Genomic DNA, 14,171 nt, shown 5'->3' on the forward strand with positions numbered 1-14,171 from the left:
TGAGCGTAAACCGTTCAGTCGTAGCGAGGTCACCGCCATGTTGAAATGAGGCGTAATACGATGCAAGTACCTGTGTACTGTATAAGTCTAGTTAAATCTACAATAGTAAAATAATATTAGAGTCTGAGCAAACACATTGCATTATCTCTTTAAGATTTTGGTTTCGGAAGTTCGGACGGAAACTTTGTCACGTAGAGCCTTTCACAAAGGGCCGGTTTTCAGGTGTGAAAGAGTTCAGAGACGGTACGATACTACTACAGTCCAACTTAGAAATACATTACGTAGGATCATTGGGATTGAAATTTGAGGAGTCATAACGGCTTCTTGACTAAAATTTGCGAAAGAATAAGGAACAGACACACACAAAAGAAACAGCTAACAAAACAGTACCAGCTTAGCCGACTACTCATGTAATTTGTACCCTTCGGCGCAGAGGTGTTGCGAAAAAAAACCCGTCAAACCGGTTTGTCTACTCGACTACTACATCAAATGGTGAAGACCCTACGATTTCCTGCGGGCGTTTTCATAACACATGATTTGGGACGTGTTAGTTTAATTTTTGGTGTACTTGCTAAGAACATGGCCCTTTTGCTGAGACAAGGACGACAATGTTGGTCTGGTGTCCGAGGCCTGACGTCTTCCCATAGACAAGGTGTCACAACGGTAACCGACCTTCCCGACAACAACACGGAGGTAAGACATTCAATAGCAACGATCTTGTTTTGTGAATGGCATCATTTTTGGTACGTAACGTTAGCTAATACCAAAATGTAAACTTTGTTTCCTGAAAATCAATCATACACCCAATACAGTATCAGAAGATTTAGAGTTTCTAGGCCATATTTGGCTTCGGGGCTTGGACTCATACTGCGATAGTCTGGCAAGGTGTTTAATATGGTTCAGACTACATACAGCCTCACAAAGACATACACACACATGGCCAAACACACGTATTTAGCTAGTATGTATCCCTTGAAAATACAAGTGTTAAATGACAAAATTCTTGTCAACAGACTTATTGTAAGCAAGTCTGTACATTAGATGTACTTAAAATGTCAATATGCCAACGTGGCTACTCTTATTTCAATGGCTACTAGATGTCCAAACTTGTCTGGACTTAAACTTTGACGATCAAAAGGCCTATTTATCTGTCATTTCGAGAGAAGTGTAGTCTCCGATGAGACCATGAGAAATAATTGAGTATTGTGGCAGCTTTTTTTGATAGACTTCTTTCGCTATCTCGTTACCTTATTTGCAACCTCATGTAGTGACGTGAACCGGGAAAGTTCACACAGACTTGTAGATTAATTACAATCAGCGCAGGTCTGCCTCATTTGAATTCTAAACGAACTAAAAACATGATTAGAATAGCTCAGCGCGTTTTGAATACCAGCTTTTTTGGGGGAGGGTGACAAAATTTAGAAGGCAACGTCGCCACTATATTTAGCCAGTTTGACACTTAACGTTCAAGAGATATTTATGTTTGTTTGTCCGTTCATTTAGTCTTTCATTCATCTGCCGGAAAACGAAAATACGAAAGTAACTTGATTCGATGAAATATACAACGGCGTTTATTCATTCATTCATTCATTCATTCATTCTTCTTCTTCTTCTTCTTCTTCTTCTTTATTCCTCCCTTAGGAGAGCATAGCACATTTAAAATATAACAGTATTGATACATATTTAGAAGACAAAGAAATATTTACAAATCTCACGGTGTATGCCATCCGTCACATCTATATGTCTAAGCCTGTGGCGCTCGTTGTTCTACTGTAGTGATCGATTTCACTTAAGTCTCTACTCCCCTCACCGGGAATAATTTTTCAACGGCTCATAAGTTGTCATCACACATAACACTACTAGGTGCATTAATGTGAAAATTATGTGAATTTGCTGCAAAATTCCAAGAAAATGTGACATAATGTGAATCCGACCATAAATATGTGAAACCCAAAATGTGATTTTTTTTCAAAATGTGAATCGCGAAATGTTATCTTATGTGAAACAATGTAACCCTTTGAAAAATGTGAATCCATTATGTGAAATCGCACAACCCTAAAACGTGACCCAAAAAATGTGAATCTGAAATGTGAAAAAAATGTGAAGAAATGTGAAGAGGTTTTCTTCCGCAAACTGCAAAGAGTCAAATGTGAACTTATGTGAAATTCAAATCACATTTTTTCACAGAATCCTGGGAATGTGATTTAATGTGATAATGTTTCACATAATTTCGCATTTGCCGGTGTCCTAGCTGATTATGTGATTTTATGTGAAAAATTTCCCAACAGGCAACAGCTTTTATTTTCCACAATTTCTCAAAGTTTAACAGTAAATACTATGTTGATGCAGTAAACATCTATATATTTATCAATAAGAAACAGATATTAATCAATCATTTGTGAGCATCAGGAACTAATGCAGCACCCTTCTAACTTTTCGTCTTCAGCATCTACCGACGTTCGATCTTGTAATGCTGTCAGAAGTAATCTCTGGTAATATTTACATTATAATATCATTATCAAGTATGTGTTAAGTGAGCTCACGGGTGGATGCTGTAAACATTTCCGCGGCTGTATGACTTCGAAATTTCTAACCTGGCATCCAGTCTGACGTGTCGTCATTAGCTATAGGCCGGGCTATGTTCGGCCAAGCTTTCATTCGGGAAGACTGCGCTTTCTGCCGTTACGGTACATGTTATCTTTGCAACAGGTGGATGTATTACGTGGTAGAAATGTAATCGGTCGCAACGATAAACGGGGAACAAATGAACACCTATACCATGTAAAACTACTATCGGGTGCCAAATATTACCCCGGGGGCGGTAAACCCTTCTGTCCCGAAGAGATCCCGGCCAATACACGGTAGACCGGATTCCAAATTAATGGTCCCTTGACTTGGGATCTAAAATGCAACGAGCATATGTTTTGATGTTAAACACCTCTATCCAACTTCTAATAGCGTCCTTAAGACCCTCCACGCTCAAAATGTGTTACTAGGATGCTGTATATCTTGTCATATGATAACATACATTTTCAGGGAGGGCGAAGATTCTCAGGTTACGAAATTAACACGGAACTATTAATTTTCTAATCCAAGACTGCCAAGCAGATGTTTTTTTTTTATGACGTGGACAAAATCCTCGCTGTGTATATATCTTCCCGAATGAAAATGGTCTAACGCTCTACAAGTCAACAGCAGCCTATGACCACTACCGGAATCCTAGATATCTTGTGACTTTACAACATATCTTTCTCTCTTCCTACAGTGCTCCTTACACAGAAAACAACACGGAACCATAAACGTATAGATACAAGACGAATTACAATAGTGTGTCCGTGAGCGCATTAAAAACTCTTTAAACCGCGCGCGCTGTGTAACTTTCTATTTAGAAGTTTTTCTCTCGAATCCTCCACAAAACACTCGTTACTCCAATTATATTACTAGAATGATATATATCTTGACGTATTACAACAGGCATTTTAGGGGTGTCAAAGGTTCGACGGTCTTGAAAACAACACGGAACTACTAATTTTCTAATCCAAGACTGCCCAACACACGTATTATTGGACGTGTACGAAATCCGCGCTGTATATATTTCTGCCCGGATGCAATTTTCCAAACGCTGTACAAGTGGCCCGTAGCCTATGATCTTATACTAAAATTTTAGCTATCTTGTGACGTTACAACAAGTCTTTCAATTTCATACGGTGTTCTTAACACCAAAAAACAACACGGAACCATTAACTTCTCGATACGAGACGATTTACAATAGTGTGTCCGTGAGCGCATTCAAACTCTTTAAACCGCGCTGTGTAACTTTCTATTTAGAAGTTTTTCTCTCGAATCCTCCACAAAACACCCGTTACTCAATTAGAATAACCAGGATGCTGTATATCTTGACATATTACAACATGCATTTTAGGGGTGTCAAAGGTTCAACGGTCTAGAAAACAACACGGAACTACTTATTTTCTAATCCAAGACTACACAACAAACGTTTTATTTGACGTGTACGAAATCCTCGCTGTATATATTTCTACCCGGATGCCATTTTCCAAATGCTCTACAAGTGGCCCGTAGCCTATGATCTTATACTAGAAGTCTATGTATCTTGTGACGTTACAGCAAGTCTTTCCAACTTCCTACGGTGTTCTTAACACCAGAAAAAAAACACGGAACCATCAACTTTTCGATACGAACCGATTTACAATAGTGTGTCTGTGAGCGCATTCAAACTCTTTAAACCGCGCGCGCTGTGTAACTTTCTATTTAAAAGGTTTTCTCTCGAATCCTCCACAAAACACCCGTTACTCAAATTATATTACTAGAATGCTGTATCTCTTGACGTATTACAACGTGCATTTTAGAGGTGTCAAAGGTTCAACGGTCTAGAAAACAACACGGAACTACTAATTTTCTAATCCAAGACTACACAACACACGTTTTATTTGACGTGTACGAAATCCTCGCTGTATATATTTCTACCCGGATGCAATTTTCCAAACGCTGTACAAGTGGCCCGTAGCCTATGATCTTATACTAAAATTTTAGCTATCTTGTGACGTTACAACAAGTCTTTCAATTTCATACGGTGTTCTTAACACCAAAAAACAACACGGAACCATTATCTTTTCGATACGAGACGATTTACAATAGTGTGTCCGTGAGCGCATTCAAACTCTTTAAACCGCGCTGTGTAACTTTCTATTTAGAAGTTTTTCTCTCGAATCCTCCACAAAACACCCGTTACTCAATTAGAATAACTAGGATGCTGTATATCTTGACATATTACAACATGCATTTTAGGGGTGTCAAAGGTTCAACGGTCTAGAAAACAACACGGAACTACTTATTTTCTAATCCAAGACTACACAACACACGTTTTATTTGACGTGTACGAAATCCTCGCTGTATATATTTCTACCCGGATGCCATTTTCCAAATGCTCTACAAGTGGCCCGTAGCCTATGATCTTATACTAGAAGTCTATGTATCTTGTGACGTTACAGCAAGTCTTTCCAACTTCCTACGGTGTTCTTAACACCAGAAAAAAAACACGGAACCATCAACTTTTCGATACGAAACGATTTACAATAGTGTGTCTGTGAGCGCATTCAAACTCTTTAAACCGCGCGCGCTGTGTAACTTTCTACTGAGAAGTTTTTCTCTCGAATCCTCCACAAAACACCCGTTACTCAAATTAAATTACTAGAATGATATATATCTTGACGTATTACAACAGGCATTTTAGGGCTGTCACAGGTTCGACGGTCTAGAAAACAACACGGAACTACTAATTTTCTAATCCAAGACTGCCCAACACACGTATTATTGGACGTGTACGAAATCCGCGCTGTATATATTTCTGCCCGGATGCAATTTTCCAAACGCTGTACAAGTGGCCCGTAGCCTATGATCTTATACTAGAATTCTAGCTATCTTGTGACGTTACAACAAGTCTTTCAATTTCATACGGTGTTCTTAACACCAAAAAACAACACGGAACCATTAACTTTTCGATACGAGACGATTTACAATTGTGTGTCCGTGAGTGCATTTAAACTCTTTAAACCGCGCTGTGTAACTTTCTATTTAGAAGTTTTTCTCTCGAATCCTCCACAAAACACCCGTTACTCAAATAGAATAACTAGGATGCTGTATATCTTGACGTATTACAACATGCATTTTAGGGGTGTCAAAGGCTCAACGGTCTAGAAAACAACACGGAACTACTAATTTTCTAATCCAAGACTACACAACACACGTTTTATTTGACGTGTACGAAATCCTCGCTGTATATATTTCTGCCCGGATGCCATTTTCCAAATGCTCTACAAGTGGCCCGTAGCCTATGATCTTATACTAGAAGTCTATCTATCTTGTGACGTTACAGCAAGTCTTCTCAACTTCCTATAGTGTTCTTAACACCATAAAATAACACGGAACCATCAACTTTTCGATACGAGACTATTTTTTTTTATTATAGTGTGTCTGTGAGCGCATTTAAACTCTTTAAACCGCGCGCGCTGTGTAACTTTCTACTGAGAAGTTTTTCTCTCGAATCCTCCACAAAACACCCGTTACTCAAATTAAATTACTAGGATGCTGTATATCTTGACGTATTACAACAGGCATTTTAGGGGTGTCACAGGTTCGACGGTCTAGAAAACAACACGGAACTACTTATTTTCAAATCTAAGACTGCCCAACACCCGTTTTATTCGACGTGCACGAAATCCGCGCTGTATATATTTCTGCCCGGATGCAATTTTCCAAACGCTGTACAAGTGGCCTGTAGTCTAAAATCTTATACTAGAACTCTATGTATCTTGTGACTTTACAACAAGTCTTCTCAACTTCCTATAGTGTTCTTAACACCAGAAAACAACACGGAATCATCAACTTTTTAATACGAGACGATTAACAAGTGTGTCCGCGAGCGCACTTGAACTCTTTTAACCGCGCTGTGTAACTTTCTATTTAGAAGTTTTCTTCTCGAATGCTCCACAAAACACCCGTTACTCAAAATGAATTACTAGGATGCTATATATCATGTCATGTTACAACATGCATTTTAGGGGTATCGAAGGTTCTCTGGTGGAGAAAACAACACGTAACCAATGATTTTCCAATAAAAGACTACGTAATAGATGTTTGTCATGACTTGTGTGAAATTTATATATTTTCCTTTCGTAGTTTTTCGATCAAGGTTTTAGTAGCATTAAAAGTGGCGGTGACTAATTTGTAGCTAATTCAGGGGAAATCGGTAGTGATTAAGACAGTCCAAATACCAGGGAAGGGCGATATGGGAATTTTAAGCGAATATATAGATACGTGCATAGACCATATTGAAACCATAGTCTGGGCTCCATGGTAATGCGAGCCAAGTCAAGCTAAGTTTGTAATTTCTCCTTTAGTCGGCATATATACAAAAGAAAAAAAAATACTGTTCTCTACGACTTGTGTTTTTCAAGCCATCCGGCAGTTTTGTATATATTCTAACAGACTTCGCAATCATATGTACCGCGGCTGTCGGCGGCAGCGTTGGTTGCCGCAGTGCTTTGATTTTCGCCGTTAGAGAGATCATTTTCCACGTTGTATTCTTGCAACCCAAATGTTTCAAAGTCCTGATCAAAATTCACTGAAAAAAATATCAAAGTTGTTCCACAGTTGAAAACAAAGCAAATTCGCCAAGCGTTTGGCCTGGGATGTATGCATATTGGGTAATTCGCACCTTGACGCGACATTGACTTTTCCCACCCGTTATACGCATAGTACAATAGAGACTTTGCCCGTCCACTCTCCTTCTATATAAAACCTCCTTGATTGAAACAAAAAAAGCAATGTAAATTCTGTATGTGTCTTATTAATTTATTGAGACAGTCTCATTTTATCCCTGCTTCGGCACATGGGAGTTTTATCTGTGAAAGGTCCAACATGTGTGAAATTCTACCATTTTACACCTTCGCAAAAAAGGAGTTTCATATGAATATCAAAGAGTCGGCTTTGTATGAGCCCGTTACAATAGCTGAATATGTACGGCAAGGGGCGCGGCAAGTATTTACAAAACAGGCGTTAGCCTTTCAAACAAATAAACAATTTCTCTATTTGGATGGCAGGGGCTTTGAATGTCATTGTCCAACCAAGAGTATCTATTGTGAACTTGCAAATTGGGAACATACGCTGGTGCGATGCTTGCATTTGTAGATTGTAATCATGTTTGCTTCAGAAAACGAACGTATTTCAATAAGATATAAGATGCAAAGATTGACTTGGTTACTCATTAATTAGGTTCTCCAAACATCTGTGAGAGTTTGAAACATCTTAGTCATCTACTTGATGTCGGCCATAATGCTTACATTGAATCTTTTACACAGACTGTCTTTACAAATTTGGCCGAGGAGTTTCAAAAAGATCAGGAAGTTATTGACTCTCTTAATTAAAATCTATGGTGGGACATTAAGGCGAGGGGCTGGGCGTTGCTGTCAAAGTGTGAATGGGGCGTGACATTAGGTGCTTTCACTTGTAAAGTAGTTAATCAACAACTAAACAGTGGCACGCATGGGGAGAGGAGGAGTTTTTCACACCTGTCAATTGTTGTCTGAACGCTAAAATGATAGTCAAGTCACAGCGCAAAGCGTTATATCGATTGCAACACATATTTTGCGAGCATATCTCATAAATGTTTAGCTTAATTGACGAAGAAAAGTGACGTTGAGAAAAAAAACTACCTTCTAGCTGGCATACAAATGTCACCGTTCAATGATGGTGAATTATCAAACTTTGAAAGAAAGACTACATTAATTGTAAACGTGTGGGGGGGGGGCTTGTAGTATAGACGTCATATATAAACGTCGGGAAAAATCAATACACTTACCTTTTACATATTCTGTTAATTCAAATGTTTCAAATCTTGTGTAAGGCAATTCACATTAAATTTCACATACAAAAAATGTGAATTTAATGTGATTCGCATATCACATTTTTTCACATTTCGCTTTTTCTGAACATCACATAAATTTCACATTTCTCGGCTTGCTAGCTGTTTTCACATCTTATAACATTTTGCAGCACACCGCATTTCACATAACTTCCACATGAAGTCACATTTTATAAAATGTGATTTAGTGTAACATTATTTCACATTTTCACCGAGAGCACGTTTCACATAAAATCACATAAATATAGGCGGCGGAAAAATGCACTGATAGTCACATAACTTCACATAATGGGTGAACAGCCAACTTCACTTTTAGATAACATATTTTTACATTTGAAAATGTGATTTTTCTAGATCTTTTAGGGTGAATGTGAAAAAATGTGACGCAAAATAATAACATTTTTTCACATTTAAGTGTCGCTCTTCAGAAATGTGACCTGAATGTTATTTTATGTAATTATCTGTCAACTTATGTGAAAAAATGTAATGCTGTTGGACCTCAAAATTTTTAACATTATATCACATTTTATCACATTTTCTTCGAAATTTGCCGAAAATTCACATAATTTTCACATTTATGCACCTAGTAGTGTAATCACATGGTCATCAGCCCTATCCGCATAGCTTCATCACACTTCAGTTAAATATAACGGTGTTGATACATCTATAAAAGACCAAACATATTTACACATCTCACGGCCTGTGACGTCTGCCACATCAATATGTCAAAGCTTGTGTTACTTGTTGTTCTTCTGTAGTGCGCGATTCACTTCTGTCTCTCCTCCCCTTATCGGGTATAATTTTTCAGCGGCTTTTAAGTTGTCGTCACACATAACCACATGGTCATCAGCCCTATTTCCTTTCACAGTTTCCACATTGTGACCCTTACATACATTCTCTGGTGTCCTTTCCTGACTCTAATTACCAGGTATAGTTAAAGTCTCTGTTCGTCTCAGTTCCTGGGTTTTACTATATCAATGTCTGTAAGTTCTTTGTTCTTTGCGCGTGTGTTGCAGGCTGTTGCTATCATTTCCATCTCGTGTGCTTCAGTGCCATTATTGCTAGCGGTTTAATGGTTTGTGCTGCTGTTGTCATAAACTCTTCCCACTGATCCTCTGACACCTCTTCCGCAACTCTAGCCCCCAGCAACACTTCAACAAGCCTCTCATCTTGCTGTTGGTTTATATTCGCAGCCACGTTTGTTCCCAGATAGTCTGTGATGTTATCCATCAATGCATCCCTTGTCGAATTAAAGGTTGAACACTGTGTGATAAAGTGTCCTACTACATCCTGTGTTGTCGTTCCGCATGTGGGGCATGGTCTGGGTGCCTGCTCTGTTGGAGCTGTACTCATGTGTATGACCCTTTGCAGGTTTTCTCTATGTGTGGGCTTCTTCTTTGCCAGGTGCCATAGTTTGTGTGGTCTCCTGTTTGTCTCATGTATCTTGTAGAATCTGGGGCATGTTGTGCGGTCATTTACCCTCTCTCTCCATCTCCGCTCTTCCGTTTCTTCTATCGCTGTCTTTACTATGGTCTTCCACTGGTCTTTGCCTGGGAATTCCATTGTGATCCAGTACTGTTCTAGGTACACTTGTAGACCATATTGCTCTGCAATCTCGAAGCAGTCTCCCAGGAATCCTTCTGTCTTCCTTTTGCTTGAGGTTAAAACATGTGAGTATAACCTGTATAAGAAGATCTTCTTCGCCAAGCATGTGTGGTGTAGTGTTGTCAGTCTCCCAAACAGCAGTAGCTTGTGTTTGTTCAGTATCGCTCTGAGCGGCATCATTCCAAGGGCTGCAAGGCTCGCATTTGTCTCGGTCTGAAAGTTCATGCCCTGCATACGCTTTGCACTCGCCCTATGAACCCTCTCTAGTTTCTGCATTTCTGTGGAAGTTGGGAACCATAGCTCACATCCTTGCAACATGCTGGGTAGTACGAGCGTGTGGTAGAGCTTTTTGGTGGTGACAGGGTTCAGCCTCCTACCTTCCAAACCAGTGGCTAATATTGCACTTGTCTTCCCCTTTCCCTTCTGACAAGCTTTTTCTGTTGCACTGGCTGATCGCAGGCCGGCTTCGTGTATTACCCCTACATGTGTTACTTGGGAGACTTCTGGGATAGTACTTGCTCCCATTCTCCATCCCGTGTTTGGCTCTGTTGAGGGGTTTTTCTTCTTACTCTGCCCAAAAACTACACACTTGCTCTTTTCCGGAGCAAACTGGAAACGCCATCTCCTTCCATAGTTCTCCATCTTGTTGATCATGGTTTGCAGGCCGTTTCTTGAGCTGGCCAGGAGGCAGATGTCATCGGCCAGGGCTGGTGTGCTGCAGTTGATCCCTCCCACTGAGACTCCACACTTCATTTTCTTTAGCTCTTCATGCACGTCGTTGGTAGCTAGTAGGTAGCACATCAAGGACAGGACGCCTCCTTGATTCACGCCCCTTGTGGTCTTGAATTCTCTTGAGAACCCTCCATTCAACAGTACTCTGTATCTGTTTCCAGTGTGCATTTCCCTGAGCAGCCTCCACATTTTCCCATTTGTTCCTTCCTTGTAAATTTTGTACAGCATCCCTTCAATCCAAACTGTATCATACGCTTTTCTCGTGTCGAGAAAGCACCCATAGACCTCGCTGCCTCTCTCTATGTAGTGCTTTAAGGTTTCCTGGACAGTTAAGGCTACGGTTATGTTACTGCAACCCTTTTGACCGCCACTCTGCAACTCATGTGGCACACCTCTTGCTTTTAGCCATGGCCTCCACCTCTCGTACAGGACTTTTTCCCACACCTTGGATATGCAGGGCATCAGGGTAACCCCTCTGTGGGCATCAAAGTCCGTCATTCATTCATTCATTCATTCATTCATTCATTCATTCATTCATTCATTCATTTATTCATTCATTCAATATTTTCAGCGACTGGAAGAGAAGACAAAAATCGACCAAGTAACTTCAGTCGACAGAGGTCAGTTTAACGTGCGAGTGGTCACCAAACACATCGAAGTACAGTCCACGAGCGACCGCACTCCTCTGACCGACGACAGACCGCTCGTTCTGCTCTTCTCCTGGCTGTACGCTAGCAGGAAAGTGCTGGACAAACACCGCGTCTTGTACCACCGGCGGGGGTACGACGTCCTGACGGTGAGAGGGGACCCTCGCTACGCCTTCTCACCGACAGGGTTCGCGAAGAACATTGCCATAGACGCCCTGAAGTTCCTGAAGGCTGAAGCCAATCCGAAACAGCCGTTGCTTTTGCACACGGTGTCTGTTGGGTGGGCTCCGTACGTCATGCTGCTGAAAAACGCACGAGATAATGCAGAATATGGCGACGTTCTGGGCAGGGTTGTCGGGCAGGTGTTGGACGCTCCGATCGGGGACACGAGGGGATGTGCAGTCGGAGTCGGGAAGTCCATCAACAATCCCGTCGGTAGGCTGCTGTACACCGCCGGGATCTGGAGCTTCTTCACGTTCGTACCGGGAGTGCTGAAATCACACGATTTTGTAGGCAAAATTCTTTTTCATTATTTGTTCATTTGTTGGTTTGGGTAAACAATGTACATGTACTGTTGTACAGCCAATGTTGCTTAACTACGACACCCTCATGCAATGTATGCCAAAAGTATGAACAAAGCCCTGTACGCACATGTCCCAGATATGGCATGGGACTAGAGGACCTGAACCAGAAATGCAAGCTAAATTGATTAAATCAATTGGGCAATCAGATGCTCGCAGTTTGAAATCTAAAAAAAAGGCACTTCCAACACAGTATATGGCATTGGAAGTGCCAGAAGTGGCAAAATATTTCCCCAAAAAATTAAAATAAATCGTTTTGAAGAGGTTTATGCCAAAAATTGGAATGTAGTCCTTTAAATATTTGTTTAAGGCAAATTTCAGGTCATCCAGTTGAAATACCAGGGCGCAGGAGGCCGAGATGTACATTTTTGGTCTAGAAATAGCCCCAAAACGCAATGAAATCAGTTTAAAGGTATATATCGAGAAACAAATGAAGAAAAAACAAACATCCAGGGGGTATTTGCCTACCCTACCTTTGTGCCAAATGTCAGGTCATTTAGCAAAAAAATGACAAATATGAATCGATTTGAAGATTTGACACGAGGAGGAGGAGGAGGAGAAGAAACATGAGAGAAAACAATGTGTTTAGCCCATACCTACAGTACGGGCGAAACATAACAATCAATATCATATGTAAACAATCAATATGTTACCAGCCAATGTTTTGCGTCATTCATTCAGTTAATCTGTTTTTTTTTCACTCGTTTATTTTACTTGATTGGGTCTTTTTGTGCAACAAATTTGTTTTAAAAATGTTAACGCGTTGCTATAGACAAAAACTTTAAAAAAATGTTATTAGATAATTTTGTGACGTTGAGCATCATTTTTATAAAGGATTGTCTCGTATAGCGTAAGTTGCACAATGCCTGCCACTAGTCATAAAATGCATTGACTTAAATTTTTTATATATACAACCTCACAGTGAGAATATATAATTGCAGACATGTTTTTCATGACGACATTTTTATCTTAACTCATCCAGACACGCTCGTATTGGGAAACACAGATTCTGAAGACTCCGATTCTGTTGTACGGTTGCCATAACGACCCGATGTCTACCAAAGAGTACAACGAGCGCTGCGTCGAGGGCTGGCGGAAACAGGGCTGCGACGTCCGGCTGCAGTTCTGGGACAACTCCGCCCACTCTAACCACATGAGGGTTCACAGAGAAGAGTACGTCGCCGCCTTAGACAACTACCTGGACAGTTTACAACTGAAAATGTAGTTTCTGACTGGAGTACTGCTTCTCACCGCTAAGTAGCCGATGTAGGTGGCGCTTTTGCGGCGAGAACGTAATCAAACGTAAATGTAGTGTTTGTCAAACATGCACTGGTGATGTCCACCTCTGCACGAAGACCGCGTGGACATATTAAATTTAAAGCTTATTGCAAGTTCTTGTTCGTAGGCTAATTGCAAGTTCATATAACATGTAATGACGGACAGACAATGGTTAACAATATAACTTGTGACTATTCTAGTCTAATTACTAACGTATTTAAAATATAAAAGTTCTTTCGCACACAGGTATATACTAAGTTCTTGTACCGCCCTTTCTCTATTTCGAGGGGATTGGCACTAATTCTATTTTGCTAATTGCAAACAGCCCAGCCGGGCCCCGGTAGGAAAATGTGACCCTAGCATTACATATTTTGTAGCGGTGCCCTTAGTGGTGCAGCCCCGGCCCTGCTCTAGAGCCACAAATCACTACTAGGTTACAGCGTTTATTTGGTTGATTTTAACTGTGAGTTAGAACTACCGGGGCCCGGCCGGGCCCCAAAATAACCCGGTGAACAACAGGGTGTCACAAGGGACCACTAATACTACAGTTATTCTGAATTGCTACTTTTAATGCTCGAAAGTAGATGGGAAAAGACAACGCATAATCGAATAAATAATTAGAATTATGTTACATGTAATTTACATGCTCGTGGAATAAAGGACGGAACAATCCTAGTGAAACAGCGGCCCCTTGCGGTTTTTTTTACACGGCATGCGAAGGCACGTAGTTTGTATAGTAATTAGCATACAACCTTGTCTTGACTTACTATTCTATTGAACCTTCTGAAACTCTTCACTTCATTAAGATATCTGTTCAGAGTTTTTATATAAAACCTAGTTCTACCAGATCTTTCCTTAGTCACTGACGAACGATAGCAGATGCTGTCT

At 40.5% G+C, this 14,171-nt stretch overlaps 1 protein-coding gene across 1 annotated transcript; it reads left to right on the plus strand.

Annotated features, from left to right (window-relative positions):
- Positions 1–515: 515 nt before the first annotated feature.
- Positions 516–13,964, plus strand: LOC136431490 (uncharacterized). Its single transcript, XM_066422881.1, has 3 exons — positions 516–693; positions 11,349–11,933; positions 12,988–13,964. Exons 1-3 carry the CDS (start codon positions 580–582, stop codon positions 13,228–13,230), a joined length of 942 nt encoding a protein of 313 aa, XP_066278978.1. The 5' UTR covers positions 516–579; the 3' UTR covers positions 13,231–13,964.
- The last annotated feature ends 207 nt before the right edge of the window (positions 13,965–14,171 follow it).

The sequence above is a fragment of the Branchiostoma lanceolatum genome, chromosome 3 (genome assembly GCF_035083965.1).
Source record: "Branchiostoma lanceolatum isolate klBraLanc5 chromosome 3, klBraLanc5.hap2, whole genome shotgun sequence".
Lineage (NCBI taxonomy): Eukaryota > Metazoa > Chordata > Leptocardii > Amphioxiformes > Branchiostomatidae > Branchiostoma > Branchiostoma lanceolatum.